General features: G+C 46.5%; 1 protein-coding gene across 3 annotated transcripts in view; it reads left to right on the forward strand.

Moving 5' to 3' along the window:
- The first annotated feature begins 2,398 nt into the window (after positions 1 to 2,398).
- Positions 2,399 to 17,298, forward strand: part of LOC119956585 (dynein assembly factor 3, axonemal-like) — a 33,196-nt gene continuing 18,296 nt past the window's right edge. The window contains exons 1-2 of one of the 3 annotated variants that reach the window (XM_038783908.1): positions 2,399 to 3,309; positions 15,635 to 15,730. In XM_038783908.1, coding sequence (XP_038639836.1) covers positions 15,649 to 15,730 — 82 coding nt within the window. In that variant the 5' untranslated portion in view covers positions 2,399 to 3,309; positions 15,635 to 15,648. Of the gene's footprint in view, positions 3,310 to 12,163; positions 12,400 to 15,634; positions 15,731 to 16,256; positions 16,283 to 17,298 lie in introns of those variants that run through there. The other 2 variants (XM_038783907.1, XM_038783909.1) reach the window with 2 other exon arrangements.

Genomic DNA, 17,298 nt, shown 5'->3' on the forward strand with positions numbered 1-17,298 from the left:
GATGGCAGAGTAATGAATTGAAACCAAAATAAAGGAAGCAAACTAAAAGATACAAAGAGGATGGAATGAAGGAAGGAAGGAAAAGAGAAACGGGAAAGGTCTGTGCACCGACCCCCTAAAAATGTGATCAGTGACTGCAGTGAACAGGCAGAATTCTATTTTGTGAACAGAAGTATGATCTGTTGAATAAAACTTAAGTTATTGTTCATCATGCTTCTGTAACTGGTGGTGGTGATTGAAGCACTGCTCCTTGATGCCGAGCTCCTGTTCAAATCATAATAGCCTTGCAATATGCTTACATACTCGGCAATATCTTCGTACCAGTCATTTCTCCATTACAATATCACACAAGTGTGAGCCAATACCAAAACTGGCTTTTATTTATTTGTATTTAGCACCTTTAATCTAATAAGGGACGGCATGGTGGCACAGTGATTAACACTGCTGCTTTACAACTCCCGGGTTCTATTCCGACCTTAGGTGACTGTGTGGAGTTAGAACATAGAACAGAAATTACAGTGCAGAAGGAGGCCATTTGGCCTATCGAGTCTGCACCAACCCTTGGAAAGACCACCCCACTTAAGGCCACCCTTTTCCCGTTACCCAGTAACCCCTCCTAACCTTTTTTGGACACTAAGGGCAATTCAGCATGGCCAATCCACCTAACCTGCACATCTTTGGACTGTGGGAGGAAACCGGAGCAGCCGGAGGAAACCCTCGCAGACCCGGGGAGAACGTGCAGGCTCAGTACAGTGATCCAAGCCGGGAATCGAACCTGGGACCCCGGAGCTGTGAAGCCACAGTGCTAACCACTGTGCTACTCTCCTGCACACTATGCTACCATCTCACCCACTTTGAACATTCTCCCCGTGTCTGCATGGGTTTCCTCCGGGTGCTCCACACTCCTCCCACAAAGATGTGCAGGTTAGGTGAATTAGCCATGATCAATTGCCACTTAGTGTGCAAAAGGTGAAGTTGGGTGGGGTTATTGGGTTAAAGATGATAGGGTGGGGGACAGACCCTAGATAGGGCACCCTTTTCAGAGGGTCGGTGCAGACTCGATGGGCTGAATGGCCTCCTTCTGCACCGTAGTGATTCTATGAAAACATCCCAAGGTGCTTCACAGGCCATTGTAAAACAACCCACAATTCAGTCATATAAGATGGGCCAGGGTTTGGAAAAAGTTTTAAACAGTGTCTGAGCAGAGGAAACGAGGTAGAGGGCTGGAGCGTCCAGGGAATTTGGGACCCAAGTCGCTGAAGACATGGCCACCAGTAGTGAAGCAATTAAAATCAAGGGTGTACAAGAGGGCAGAAATGGAGCAGTTTTGAGGGATGCAGAGCAGGAGAAAATTACAGAGATAGTGATTACATAGATAGAGCCACCTTTATAGGGAAAGAGCAATGTACAACAAAGCACCATATCCCAGTTTCTTTTCCGTAAGAGCTCAAGTATTCTTGAAATGGAGTATCTTCTGATTAATTTAGAAGCAGAAGTTGAAAGCTATGCAGGCAGTTTCGAGTCGCCAAGCAGAAGCTTCAGCAGAATGACGACAAAAGTTTAAAGTCAGACATATGTTGAGGGGAGATGATTGGTAGTCACGCCAAATGGCTGTAGAGCCCCATTAAATGATCAGTGAAGGCTTTTAGAGTCTATTAAATGATCAGTAAATTGGAATTACAGATAAAAGACCAGCTGCCAGTCCAGATGTATCTCTGAAGCCCGTGAGCAACCACAGAAAAAGAGGTTGTAATTCAGCAGCAGAGAAATAACTGAACTCATAAAGGGGGATTTTCTGACCCTTTTTACAGAAAGGGTCAGCGGGCAGGAAAACGGGTTGGGGGGTGGGTAGTTGGCACTGAGGATGTACGTGTAGCCACTGAGTGTAAAAAAGGTGAAGGGGGGGATCCCATTTCAAAATAGGGATTCCCGTTAGGTCACTGGCTGGGGACAATGGGCCGGTGAAATCCCACTGGCGCAAAAGATGTTCATGGACTCCCGCAGGATTTTCCGGCCCCCCCCCCCCCCCCCCCCTCCCCTCCGAAAATGAGAGGGGAAAATCCCCCGGTAGTACTTTTTAAAAAACTATTTTAGCTGCGGCGCTGAGGTCCCAGGTTCGATCCCAGCCCCCGGGTCACTTGTCCGTGTGGAGTTTGCCCATTCTCCCTGTGTCTGCATGGGCCTCACCCCCAGAACCCAAAGATGTGCAGGTTAGGTGGATTGGCCATACTAAATTGCCCCTTCATTGGAAAAGAAAAATAATTGGCTAAATCTAAATTTATAAAAAAAGGTTTAGCGCACCCAATTCACCTTTTCCAATTAAAGGGAAATTTAGCGTGACCAATCTACAATTCCTGCACATCTTTGGGGTTTGGGGGTGAAACCCACTCAAACACGAGAATGTGCAAACTCCACACGGACAGCGACCCGGGGCCAGGATCGAACCTGGGACCTCGGCGCCGTGAGACAACAGTGCTAACCACTGTGTCACCATGTTGCCCGTCCCCACCCCCCGTAGAATATAACAGGAGGAGGAAATGTGGGCCACCCTGTCTGTGCCAACTCTTTGACAGAGCCACGCAATTAATCCAATCCCTTACTCTTTTCCCTCACCTCCACAATTTGTTCCCTTCAAGCATTCAACCGATTAGCTTTTGAAAGTTCCCATTGAACCTGCCCTTCAGGCAAAAACTCAACATTGTTTAAAAAGAAATACTCATCTCACCCCTGGCTCTCTTGTCATTTCCTTTAAATGTTCCTCCGATTTATTTTTAAGTGAATGTCACTTCAATCCTATTCTGTGCAGGGACGTTACACAATATTTGGCATGATTACCTGTGGTGATTTGTGGATGATTTCCTCCATTACTGGATAACAGCAGGGCGGATGTATGAACCACGAGAAGTGCAGCCTAGTAATTGCTTGGCAAGGTTGGAGGACAATCACTCAACCTGTTCTCATGGCATCTCTGCAATTTTAGTGGTGGCGTTAATCTGTTCATTTTTAATGGTTTAACTCACGGGTTAACACAGCAAGGAGAGGAATACAAACAGGGGCTTTTCACAGTAACTTCATTAGAAGCATACTTGTGACAATAAGCGGTTTTCATTTCATTTTCATGTTAACTGTTCATCCATCAACCTGGCGAATAGCAATCTCAGGGCAAACAGCTCTCGTCACCATCCATACCCCAAACCATATCCCAACAGCCCACGGTGTAGACTGTTTCATTTGATTCAGAGCACTGAGTATTTCTGTAGACAGGACTGCGATCTGTTCAAAATCAGAGGACTTTGGTTAAGATGTCAGGTGAGTACCGCTAAATACTTTTTGTGCAATCAATACTGTCTATAGAAATTGCATTTCTTAATGTAAAAAATGTAGGTGCGGTTTCCTGTTGTCACAGGGTAATGAGCTGAGTTCCATGTCTATAGTAGCTAATGGGGGACCTCATTAAAGTATATAAAATATTAAGTGGTTCAGATTAGGTGTACCCAGGATATTACTTAAAAGTAGGGCAAGCCAGTAGGACAAAGAGAAGTAAAAGCAGTTACAAGAAGAACTTGACATAAAAAGATAACAGATGCTTGGGATAATGTGTCAGGCGGATGTTGCAAAGATTCAAGTGGATGGTCAGGGTGCGGGAGTAAGATTCAATGGGCCCCACGATCCTTCCTCTTCCTAGTTTCCTATGTACAGGAGCAAATGACAAACTATTTTGCAAGCCTGCTTTCTTGTTGTGTTAGGGTGCCCCTTTCAGGAGAAAGTTGGTCACTACAGATATGTTTCTGTTATGATCTCCACATGTTTTCAGTCCTGAGTTCCTTTATAATAATAATCTTTTTATTGTCACAAGTCGACTTACATTAACACTGCAATGAAGTTACTGTGAAAAGCCCCTAGTCGCCACATTCTGGCACCTGTTACTGAAATCATTATGTCTACAATGATAATTTTTAAAATTGTAACTCTTCATTTATCTTCTGTGGAATCTCTCTGCATTAAGCAGAGGGAAGGACAGGCTGGAGACCTTGCGCCGGCCTTAAGGGCAATTAGCTTCCTGATTCTGCTTAACACTTGACAGCCACTGACCTCACGGTGCGAGGATTGTAACTATGTAGTCACTGGACCTCCTGGGTGGGAATAGGGATTTGCTGAAGATATTCCCTGTGCAGTTCTGAGGAAGTGGAGCAGCAGCAACAATTTGTGTCCACATTCCAAGGTGTTGGGGCAGCACGGTGGGGCAGTGGGTTAGCCCTGCAGACTTGCTGCGAAGAGGTCCCAGGTTCGATCCTGGCTCTGGGTCACTTTCCGTGTGGAGTTTCACATTCTCCCCGTGTTTGCGTGGGTTTTGCCCCCACAACCCAAAAGATGTGCAGGATGGGTGGACTGGCCATGCTAAATTGCCTCTTAATTGGAAAAAAAAAATGATTTAAAAAAACATTCCAAGGTGTTTCACAGGAGCACGGTCAAACAAAACAACCGTCTGTCTCCCATCCATTCATACCTTGGTCTAATACCTTTACCTTCATAAAGCTTCCTGGAATACAAATTGTATCATCAGCCACCTTCAATGACTTATCTGCTCCTGTCTCTCTTAAAATTTTAACTTGATTACTTATTTTGTTAGACGAGTAAAGGAGAACTTCTCCCTTTGAAAAAAAACATTCAGAACTACACCAGCACTCAAATAATTCTCTGAACTATCTTGAGACCTAGCCCCTTTTCTCATTGATTCTGAAAGAGCTCATTTTACCTGTACTATTGCCAGTTTTAACAGCTATTTTCTTTTCAGATGCTTCCTTTCCTACTTTCCTACTTTCCTACCGTTCTTCCATTTACTTTCCAACAATCTGCCCTCATATTTCCCATTTGTTGCATTGGAAACACTTAGGCCTTAGAATACCACTTCCACCCTCAGCGCCTTCCTTTTTGATTGGAAGTGAAATTTCCTGACCATTCCCAACTGTTCCATCTCTTTCTTTCTTTTTTTAAAATAAATTTAGAGTACCCAATTATTATTTTTTCCACTTAAGGGGCAATTTAGCATGGCCAATTCACCTACTCTGCACATTTTTGGGTTGTAGGGGCGAAACCCACGCAGACACGGGTGGAATGTGCAAACTCCACACGGACAGTGACCCAGAGCCGGGATCGAACCTGGGACCTCAGCGCCGTGAGGCAGCTGTGCTAACCACTAGGCCACCGTGCTGCCCTGTTCCATCTCTTTCTTGACTATTTGTTTTATGTTCTCCTTCTCACTTTCGATCTTTCTCATGTCTAAAAGGGTGACTGTGGTCCAGTTCGTAATCATCAGTCAAGCAGTTTTAACTTTTTGTGCCTAAATTTGAGTCCTAATAACCAAAGGAACAAATCTTAAAATTCTCCTACGCGAATTACCTCTCAAAGGGCTTCATATGTTTTCTCTACCTTCAATGCCCGTATCCAATGGTCAAAACTATTTTGTTTCATCCTCTCAAATTAAATTAGTTCATCCGGTTGGTTTCTTGTATTTCAAAATTTTTGCCTGTATTCCTCCATATCCAACTCAGACGCACCAAGGATAGCTTTTTTTTACTGCATCATAATCTGCAGATACCTCTTCTCACAATGATGCATACACCTCACTAGCCCTACCTACCAGTCTACTTTGCAAAAGTAACGTTCAAATATCTTTTGGCCATTTCGTACATTTAGCTACCTTTTCAAAAGAAATAAAGAATGCTTCCACATCCTTTCCCTAAAATTTTGGAAGTACTTCTATAAATTTAAACATTTCCATACTAGATTCATGGTTAGACCTACATCTCTTCTCAACCTTCTCTAACTTCCTGCACTTTAAACTGAAATGCTCTCTCTTTTTTTCTTTCCGTCATTGCTAACTTCTTTTTCAATTCCCTTTGAAATGGTCTCTCTTTGTCACTTTCCTCTCTTGACCTTTCTTTTGGCTTTTCCTGTGTCTCTAGTTCAAGTTTTTTCATTTCTCTTTCTTTTAGCCAATTCAATTGCCTCACTTCTCAGAGAGCTTAGTCTATCTGACAACTCTTGTACATTTCAATGCTTTGCCATGCTTTCAATAATCTCAGTTTTCCTTACCACTGCAGGTCATCCCAATCCCAGTTTGTCTGCCAATTCAGTTAACTGACTCTTGGCTACTTTCTGTAAACCAGTCAGAGTTAAATCCTCTATTTTTCGGGAGGTTTTAGCAATTTCTACCTGTACAATATACCTCACAGTAACTCCAATTCATTGTCCAGTACTTCAGTTCCCCACTTGCTCTTTTAAATGATTCACAGATCCGACCATTTAACAATAAATTCCAGAACCAAGTTTTATTATTCAGCATCCAGTAACTTGCTTTCCACGTTTCAAAATATCCCAATGAATTACTACTAATCAGCATCCAATAACCCCTTCTCCATGTTTGGAACTACCACAAGAGACCCCACTTTTGTTATGATCCCAGTTGATGTTATAACTGGATGGGAAGATTCTAGAATGGAAACCTGGCTCAAAAGGCCATAACTTTTTTATAAAACATGGAAAACAGAGTCACAGGACCGCTAATTAGTCTTAACAAGAAAAAAAGGTTAAACATTAAAAAACTGGATTAGGATATGCTATGCCTTTACTCCCCGCCTTACCCATACCAGCCTCCCCGGACAGGCGCCGGAATGTCGGCGACTAGGGGCTTTTCACAGTAACTTCATTGAAGCCTACTCGTGACAATAAGCGATTTTCATTTTTTTCATTTCACATTAACAATCACACAGAGGTTTTAGGATTAACAAGGGAGTATAAATGTATTACGATCCCGGACCAGACCCCAACAATGACCAGGAAACTGGACAGAAATCCCAATATTTTGTGTTAATTTTGTAAGACTGTGAGGCAAGGATACCTACCTCCAGGAGTGATTTCACACAAAATAGGGATAGGGTATATTAAAACAAACTTTATTGCTGACACAGTATTAAAATATCTTCACCATCGCGTGAGAAAAATAACTTACAATTACCCCATAAACAACGCTGATCAAGACAGTGACATAATAACCCCTATTTCCATCTCAGGTCAACATCCACTTTTAAATACAGTTAGCTTACTTAGGTTACTTGTTCAAGAGATGTTTTTTGAGACTATTTTAAGAGATTGACCTGAATCGTCTCAGAACAATGCAGGGTCTCTACCTGAAGTCTTCAGAAACTGTCTTCGTGGAATCATAGAATCCCTACAGTGCCTACACTGGCAACACGAGGGTTGGTTTAGCTCAGTGGGCTAGACAGCTGGTTTGTAATGCAGAACAAGGCCAGCAACACGGGTTCAATTCCCGTACCAGCTTAACCGATCAGGCAGCGGAATGTGGTGACTAGGGGCTTTTCACAGTAACTTCATCGTTGTGACAACAAAAGATTATTATCATTATTATTATCACACCGATCCTCTGAAAGAGCACCCTACCTATGCTCAATCCCCCGCCCTATCCCTGTAATCCCACCTAACCTTTGGGCACTTAGGGACAATTCAGCATGGCCAATCCACCTAAGCTTTACATCTTCGCTTCACAAGTTGGACTGTGGGAGGAAGCCGGGGGGGCCGGAGGAAACCCACGCAGACACGAGGGAGAACATCAAACTCCATACAGTCACCAGAGGTCGGAATCAAACCAGGTCACTGGCGCTGTGTGGCTGCAGTGCTAACCACTGTGCCACCATGCCACCCACATGAGCTTTTAAGATGGTCTGAAAATTAAAAACCGATTTCCGGTAAAGTAACGATGAATCTTCCAATAGCTTAACTTGTTGATCCATCAAATCTTAGCTGCGCCAGGGTGATTGAATGGTTAATTTAAAAACAATCTCGCTTGTGTGAAGTGCAGAAAAATTACTGCACTTGTCATGCATTGTAGCTTTTACCCTCAGCACTTATAGAGCATTTCTCACAGCCTCGCAGGAAATCTCAACAACCAATGAATTATTTTTTTGAAATGCAGTCAAGTACGTTATGTACATAAATGCTGAGGCCAATTTTCAGTCAGCAAGATCAAAGGAAACTTGGGATAACTGTCTAGTTATTTTTTTTCAGTGATATTGGGTTCGTGGGGGTTATGTTGGCCATGACACAGCCCTTTAAACAACACCGTGGAATCCACTATCACATTCACTTCATTTTTTTTCACCCAAATAGACTGGATATTCTGTGGAGAGTAACTCGCCTCCTGGCTCCCCCTAAAGCCTTTCTACCATCAACAAGGTACAAGTCAGAAGTGTGAAGGAATACTCTCCACTTACCTGGATGAGTGCAGCTCCAATAATGCTTAAAAAGCTCTACACCATCCAGGCCTAGGCCGTCCGCTTGATAGGCTTCCCAACATGCACCTTAAACATTTGTTCCTTACACTTACAGTGCACCATGGCTGCAGTGTATCCTCTACATTCTACAAGGTGCACTGCAGAAACTTGCCAAGGCTTCTTCCTTGGCACCTCCAAACCCACAACCCGTACGGTTTAGAAGGACAAAGTGAACAGGTGCATAGGGCCATCACCATCGACACCACCATCTCCAAGTAGATATAATGGCTCTCCGCATTTTCCCATTGTGCCCACTGGTGTTGGGTCTGGAAAATCCCACCCTTAGTCTCAGCAAATGGTGACCAGGACAACTATCAGTAATTGTCGTGGAAACCCATCTGGCTCACAATTACCCCGTAAGGAAGGAAATCTGCAATCTTCACTAGGTCTGGTCTATCACAGTCTGGACTTCAGTCCCACAGGAATCTGGTTAACTCTGAAATTGCCCAGCAAACTACAGCAGGAGAGTCAAAAAGGGGCGAAACTGGATGGACCACCTGTCATGGACCCCAGCCTTGTCACCCCTGCAAGGTCTACTTTACTAATATCTGGGGGCTTGTGTCAAAATTGGGAGAGGAGTATCAGAGACTAGAGAGGCAACAGCCTGACGGCACCATACTCATGGAACCATACAGATAATGTCCCAGACACCACGTCACCATGCCTGGGTATGTCCTGTCCCACCAGCAGAAAAAACCCACCCCATGTGCAGACAGTTGTATACAGTCAGGGTGGAGTTGCCCAAGGAGTCCTCAACATTGACTCTGGACCCCATGAAGTCTTGTGGCATCAGGTCAAACATGGGCAAGGAATCCTCCTGCTAATTACCACCGACTGACAACCCCCACAGCTGATGAATCAGTATTCCTCCATGTTGAACATCATTTGGAAAAAGCAGAGGGTGGCAAGGGTACAAAGTGTATTCTGGGTGGGGGTTTTCAACATCGATCACCAAGAGTAGCTCGGTAGAACCTTGGCATCAAGACAACATTGGGGGGGGGCTATGGAAATTTGGTGGGGGGAGGGGGGGGGGGTTGGTCAATTCTCAACCGGTTAAAGTCATACCTAGCATTAAGGAAGATGGTTGTGGTTTTTGGAAGCCAATCATCTCATCCAGAACTTCGCTGTCGCAGTTCCTCAAGGTAGTCTCCTCGGCCAAACTGATGGCCTTCCCTCCATCATAAGGTTAGTAGTGAGGATGATTGCACAATGTTCAGCACCATTCAGAACTCGTCTGATACTGAAAGATCTGTATTCATATGCAGCAATACCTGGCCATCATTTAGGCTTGGGCTGATAAGTGGCAAGTACCATTCACACCAATAAAAAGTGCCAGACAATGACCATTTCCAACGTGAGATAATTTAATCATCTTCCCATGACATTCAATGGCATTACCATCACTGAATCCCCTACTATCAACATCCTGGAGGTTACTATTGTGTAGGAACTGAACTGGATCATTCATGTAAATACTGTGGCTACAACAGCAGGTCAGGGGCTGGAAATTCTGCAGGCAATAACCCACCTCCTGACTCCCCTAAGCCAGTCCATCATCTACAAGGCACCGGTCTCTCCACTTGCCTGGATAAGTACAACTCCCAACAATGCTCAAAAGGCTCGCCATCATCCAGGGCAAATCAGCCACTTAATTGGCACCCCATCCACCACTTAAAACATTCACTCCCTCCACCACTGATGCAGAGCGGCAGCCGTGTGTACCATCAACAAGATGCACTGCAGGAACTCACCACGGCTCCTTCGACAGTGCCTTCCAAACCCACGACCTCTATCATCTAAGAGGACAAGGGCAGCAGACACGTGGGATCACCACCGGCTGCAAGTTCCCCTCCGAGCTACTAACCATCCTGACTTGGAAATATATCGTCCATCCCTTCACTGTCGCTGGGTCACAATCCCGGAATTCCATCCCTAAAAGTGCTGTGGGTGTACCTACACCAAAACAGACTGCCGCAGTTCGAGAAGGCGGTTCGCCACCACCTTTTCGAGGGGCAACCGGGGACGGGAATCAAATGCTGGGCCAAGCCAGCGATGGCCACGTCGTGTGCGAAATTTTTTTGTCTAAACTCCAGAGGCGAGCTGCGAACTGCAAGAAAATAAGTTTTCCCCTCAGGTTCTTTTGCCAATCCAGTGAAATCAGGGTCAGCTGGTTCTCAGTCCGTCCCGCCAAGGGTTGCGAGCTTCTGGAATTCTGGGCGGGAATGTCCGACACCGCGCCGGGTCGCGCGAATCGCACCACGCCGTCCCGACACGGGAGAATTGGCGCCATTGGGGCTGGCGTGGTCCGTGCAGCGCCAGATACCACCCCCCCCGCGCGATTCTCCGGCCCAGGCGGGCCGTAAAAAAAACCCGAGTCCCGCCACCACCATTCTAATCTGCTCTGAGCCAGCGGGACCTCAATGTTGAAGGGTCCGGGGGCGGCCTGAGGGGGGGAGAGGAGGGGTCTGACCCCGGGGGGGGGGGGCCCTCCGATGTGGCCTGGCCCGTGATCGGGACCCACCGACTGGCGGGCCGGCCTCTCTGTCTCCCAGCCTCCTTTCTTCCGCGCCGGCGCCTGTACTCCTGCACCATGTTGGGTCGGGAGGGCACGGACAAGGGAGACATTGCGCATGCGCGGAAGTCTCGCTGGTGGGACTGCGCATGCATGGGTTCGCGCCGGACCCACTGCGCGTGCGCCTATCCCCCGGTGCCCATTCCACGGCCGGATCAGCAGCTAGAGCGGCGTGAACCACTCCAGCTCCCTGCTGGCCTCCTGTAGGGACCAGAATTGCTGATGCTGGAGCCGTGTTGACGCCGTCGAGAAACGCGACGACGTTTCCGACGGCGTCAGCACTTAGTTTCAGGACCAGAGAATCCTGCCCTCTCGCTCAAAAGGCTGGCGGCACGGTAGCACAGTGGTTAGCTCTGTTGCTTCACATCTCCAGGGTCCCAGGTTCGATTGCCGGCTTCGGTCACTGTCTGTGCGGAATCTGCACATTCTCCCCGTGTCTGCGTGGGTTTCCTCCGGGTGCTCCGGAGAAGTCCCGAAAGACGTACTTGTTGGGTGAATTGGACATTCTGAATTCTCCCTCTGTGACCCGAACAGGCACCGGAATGTGGCGACGAGGCGATTTTCACAGAAACTTAATTGCAGTGTTAATGTAAGACGACTTGTGACAATAAAGATTTAAAAAAGAAATCTTTTGAGTGTTTTGACGGGGGTGCTGGGGGGTCAGCGGGAATGTGGGGTCGAGGTTACAGTCAGGTCAGCCGTGGTCAGGTCAGGCTCGAGGGGCCCATCCGCATCTTGGTCAACTAGTCCTTGTGTAGCGCTGCTGCCTCACGGCGCCGAGGTCCCAGGTTCGATCCCTGCTCTGGGTCACTGTCCGTGTGGAGTTTGCACATTCTCCCCGTGTTTGCGTGGGTTTCCCCCCCCAAAAGATGTGCAGGTTAGGTGATTGGCCACGCTAAATTGCCCCTTAATTGGAAAAAATGAATTGGGTCCTCTAAAATTAAAAAAAAACTAGTCCTTGTGCTCCCTGTTCAGACCCTTCATGGCTTTTGAACACCTCCAGGGGGTGCAGAGGGGCTAAGATGTTGTTGTTGGGGCTGGTGCGGAGGAGTTTGGAGAGCAGCATGGAGGGGTTGGGCCGAGTGCTCTGGGTCTCTGCCTCCCGCCATTTCTAACGGCCGCCGCCCGCGCGCCGCTTTCAAACGCTGTTGACAGTTGGCCAGCCCGTCGCCAGGGCGACCGCGTCCACCCGCCACGCCTGCGCGTCCCAGTTCCCGCCCCCCGCCATCTTCCATTGGCCGCCTGGCACCGGAAACGGGGATTTCCGGCCAACCCGGCGATCCGATTGGCCAGTTGACCCGTCCATCAAGGTTGCACTTCCGGTTTCCGTCCCTCCAGGTTCCACGGGGAGCATTTGCACGGCTTCGGGTTTATTTTCCATTTTTTTTCCCTCAATCGCCCAAAAACGGGAGTCAGCGGGAGGTCCGCCTCTCCAGCGCTGCAGGGGTCAGGGGCTGACATTGGGGCCATTGAAAGGTGAGGGGGTCATGTTGGCATTTGGGTCATTGAAAGGTGACAGGGTCATGGACTGGCCCTGGGGTCATGGGCTGGCATTGGGGTCATTGAAAGGTGACAGGGTCATGGACGGGCATTGGGGGAAAGCTGATGGGGTCATGGACTGGCAATGGGGTCGTGCTGGCATTGGGGTCATTGAAAGGTGAGAGGGTCATGTTGGCATTGGGATCATTGAAAGGTGATGGGTTCATTGAAAGGTGATGGGGTCATGCTGGCATTGGGGGGTCATTGAAAGGTGATGAAGTCATGGACGGGCATTGGGGGAAAGCTAATGGGGTCATGGACTGGCAATGGGGTCATGCTGGCATTGTGGTCATTGAAAGGTGAGAGGGTCATGTTGGCATTGGGATCATTGAAAGGTGATGGGTTCATTGAAAGGTGATGGGGTCATGCTGGCATTGGGGTCATTGAAAGGTGATGAAGTCATGGACTGGCATTGGAATCATTGAAAGGTGACGGTCGTGCTGGCATTGGGGTCATTGAAAGGTATTAGGGTCATTGAAAGGTGATGGGGTCATGTCCTTGAATTGGAGTCCTGGATCAATGGGTCAGTGACATTGGAGTCTTTGAAAATCATTGGGGTTGTAGACTGGCATTGGAGTCATGGTCCAGGCACTGGAGTCATTTTCTGATTACAGGTTCATGTATTGGTTGGGGCTTAGATCTCGCCTGGTGTGTAATGGTGGTGATTCATATGATCTACTGGGGATTTGAAATGACAATGGAAATTGATAGTCTGGTGATTGGCCGAGTGGGGTTATAGACTGGTAATGCAGACCAGGCAAAAGAAATCCTCATGGCTTTAGATGGCGGCTTGCTTTGCTGCTGATACAGATTAGTTTAAAACCTTATTAATGTCTACTCAAGACATACAAACATACAAATTAGGAACAGGGATAGGCCACTTGGACCTGCTCCACCACTCAATAAGATCATGGCTGATCTGATTGTAATCTCAATCCCACATTCCCACCCCCTTGCTTATGAAGAATCTTCCTGCCCCTGCCTTAAAAATATTCAGAGACTCTTCTTCCATCTTGAGGAAGTTCCAAAGGCTCACAACCCTCAGAGAAAAAACATTCTCCTCATCTCTGTTTTAAGCGAATGCCCCTTTATTTTTAAACAGTAATCGCCTGGTTCTAGATTCTCCGACAAGAGGAAACATCCTCTCTACATCCACCCTTTCAAGGCCCCCCAGGATCTTATATGTTTCAATCAAGTCGCCTCTTACTCGTCATTGATCCCCAAGTCACAAAATATGATTTGTGATTTAAGATTCAAGCTTTTAGTGACCAGTTTACACTTTAGAAATGTCCAGAGAAGCCATTCAAAGCCATAACGCCAGGTCATAACGTATTAGGTTGCAACCACCGTATGAGTGACTGACACATAGAAATAGAAGGTTCTCTACCTGCGATATACTGCATGTTACGCTCTCTCTACCTCTACATGCAGACCTTATTGCTAGAAGGCCAAATGATAGATGGAAAAGAATTTCCAGAAAATGAGTCCGCTACAGATTTTAGCATAACAGCTTTGACAGCAAGGTCATCAACAGCCAGTATTTGCTTGGGGCTTAGAATGTGCAAAACATCCTAGGGATTACCAAAGAGATGTGAAATAAAGAGCTTGCATTCATTCAGCACCTCTTGTGACTTCCAAATGTCACAAAGGGCTTCATCGCCAAGTACCTCTGAAATGTAGGCACTGTTATAATGGCAGCAACTGTTTAGGGAACAGCTGCGTGTTAAGAATTTTAAAGGAAGCTGAAGATCAGGGGCTCTTTGGGGGAGAGGTTTAAATGGAGCAGGAAGGGAGGGTAAGGCACCAGAGGCTAAAGATTGAATGGGGTGGAACAGAAAATAACACTACACAGGGCATGAGTCCATAGAGGGACTGAAGATGAGCATTTTACGTTTATGCGTTGGGTAACAGGGAGTGGGAAAGGCTGGCAGTGATGAGTAAGTTGGAGTGCGGATAAAGAAAGGCCTAGGTAATTGTTTATTCATTGTTTGCACAGGTTTCAAGCAATTATATTCCAACTGTATCACTCAGCTGGGTGCCAGGGACGAACAGACGTCCATGTTGTCCAGTGATGCTGTGGTACAAATTACCGGAACTATGTCACATGTTGTATCTGTAGGGGCGGCGCGGTGGTTAGTCCCGGGTCACTTTCCATGTGGAGTTTGCAAGTGGCCGCGTGGGTCTCAGCCCCACATCCCAAAGATCTGCAAGGTAGATGGATTGGCCACGCTAAATTGCCCCTTAATCTGGTGAGAAAAAGAATTGGATCCTCTGAATTAAAAAAAAGATGTTGTATCTCTGCGTATTATTACAATAAGTTTGCTCATTCATAGAATCATAGAATTTACAGTGCAGAAGGAGGCCATTCGGCCCATCTAGTCCGCACTGGCCCCTGGAAAGAGCACCCTACTTAAGCCCACACCTCCGCCCTATCCCCGTAACCCAGTAACCCCAGCTAACCTTTTTTGCACACTAAGGGCAATCTATCATGGCCTATCTACCTAACCTGCACATCTTTGGACTGTGGGAGGAAACCGGAGCACCCGGAGGAAACCCATGCAGACACGGGGAGAACGTGCAGACTCCGCACACACAGTGACCCAAGCCGGGAATCGAACCTGGGACCCTGGAACTGTGAAGCAACTGTGCTACCGTGCTGCCCATTCATGGGCATACTGGATGGCAGAGAGTTTTACAGCACAGAAAGAGGCCCTTCGGCCCATCATGTCTGCGCCGGCAATCATGCACCTATCTATTCTAATCCCGTTTTCAAGCACTTGTTCCGTATGCTATGCCGTTTCAAGTGCTCATCTAAATGCTTCTTAAATATGGTGAGGGTTCCCGCCTCTACCACCCTTTTCAGAGTTGCAGATTCCAACCACCCTCTGGCTGAAAATGTTTCTCCTCAAATCCCATCTAAACCTCCTGCCCCTTACCTTAAATCTCTGCCCCATGGTTATTGGCCCCATCAACTCATTGTGGCTGAGGGGGGAGCTAATGTCATGGATGTCAGTATACAATAGAAAGGAGATAGAGTTCATAACTACTGCAGAATGCTCATAATGTGATTAACATTTAAAATTGGGAAATTAATTTGGAAACGCTAGTCTTTTGAACTTATTTGACACAGCACTGCAATGTATTCAATATAATTGCTTTTTATATTCCTCAGTGTCATATTAAAAGATGACGGCATGTGGTACCGGGGAAGGGTTTGGAGCAGTGACCTGGTGGGGGTTCAGCCCAGCCATGGATTTCCAAGAGAAAGGTGAGAGGAATTTGAAAATCTCATGAGTGTTAAACGTAGTGAAAATTTTTCCACTAAACGCACCATAATTTTGGCTGAGTAACAAAGGGAGGGGAAGTGATTTTGCAGTCAGTTAATGGGAGGATTGAGAGGCAGGATTGTGTGTCACATGGGGGCAGCACGGTGGTGCAGTGGTTAGCACTGCTGCCTCACGCCGGCAAGGTCTCGGTTCGATCCTGGCTCTGTGTCACTGTCCGTGTGGAGTTTGCACATTCTCCCCGTGTCTGCGTGGGTTTCGCCCCCACAGACCAAAAGATGTGCAGGGCAGGTGGATTGGCCACGCTAAATTGCCCGTTAATTGGAAAAAAATAATTGGGTACTCTAAAAAAAAATTTTAAGGATTGTGCGTCACTTAACTGTGCTGGCCTTGTTGTAGCTAAATCCAGGTTGTAATAATGGAACAGTATGCATAATAAGGGAAAAACCTGTTCCTTTTGCTTCACACTAGAAGTTTTCCTCAGGCATTAACATCATTTTTTCCCTGCAGGGACAGATGAGGAGGAAAAGCGTGGGGTAAGGAATATTTCAAAATGAGGGTTTACTCCAGTTTCAAGTGACATCTTAAGAAGTAGCTATGCCTTTGGCAAATTTTGTAGATGTCAGCAAAGGATTGAAGAACTGGACCAGGCTGAGAATATTTATATTTAGAATGTAATTCCCTGATGTTGCAGTGGAGCCAGGAGTGCAGGAGGCGAAAGAGGCCAGTGTTCTGGCCTTTGCGTCCCTAGTAGCCCGGCGGAGGATTCTTCTTCAGTGGAAGGATGCGAGGCCCCCAAGCGTGGAGGCCTGGGTCAACGGTATAGCGGGGTTTATTAAATTAGAGAAGGTGAAATTTGCCCTAAGGGGGTTAGTGCAAGGGTTTTTCAGGAGATGGCAACCTGAAATGGCAACCAGAACTAGATCTCCTAGCAGAACGGTAAAATCAAAAGGTCAGCAGCAGCAGCAACCCGGGGGGGTCTCTTTGTTTTTGTTTTGGGTTGAATCTTCGCTAACGACGGGCGTTTATTTATTGTTTCTCTTTTGTATATATTGGGGGGGGGGGGGGGTTGTTCTTTGAATTTTCTGTTACTGTTTTCTTTTTTGTGAAAATTTGAATAAAAATTATTTTTTTTAAAAAGAATGTAATTCCCTGCCTAGAAGCAGCTGTGAAATCAGAAAGTGGGATTACTGGGATTGAATTTGGGAGAAAAAGGAAATCAATTGGGAAAACTAGCATGGACCCATAGAAAACCTCATTGGAGCTGTTGACATAGGACCTTTAAATTGGAGTGAGAACAATGTACTGATTTTAATAATGGATGATCTTTTAGCTGGATTAACTTGAATGCTTTGCAAACAGGAGAGACAAGAAAAGTCAAACGCCTGGCTTCCAAGCTGAGATATAAAGTGTATTTGAATCGGATAATCCTCAGTGCTACCTCCTGCCATCACACTATAATCAGTAATGCCATATCCATGAGTGCTTTTACTCATTCGTTTTTGAGTCGGTCTGGATAATGCACTAGAATATTCTGATAATGAGTTTATTC

This window comes from Scyliorhinus canicula, chromosome 23, assembly GCF_902713615.1.
Source record: "Scyliorhinus canicula chromosome 23, sScyCan1.1, whole genome shotgun sequence".
Lineage (NCBI taxonomy): Eukaryota > Metazoa > Chordata > Chondrichthyes > Carcharhiniformes > Scyliorhinidae > Scyliorhinus > Scyliorhinus canicula.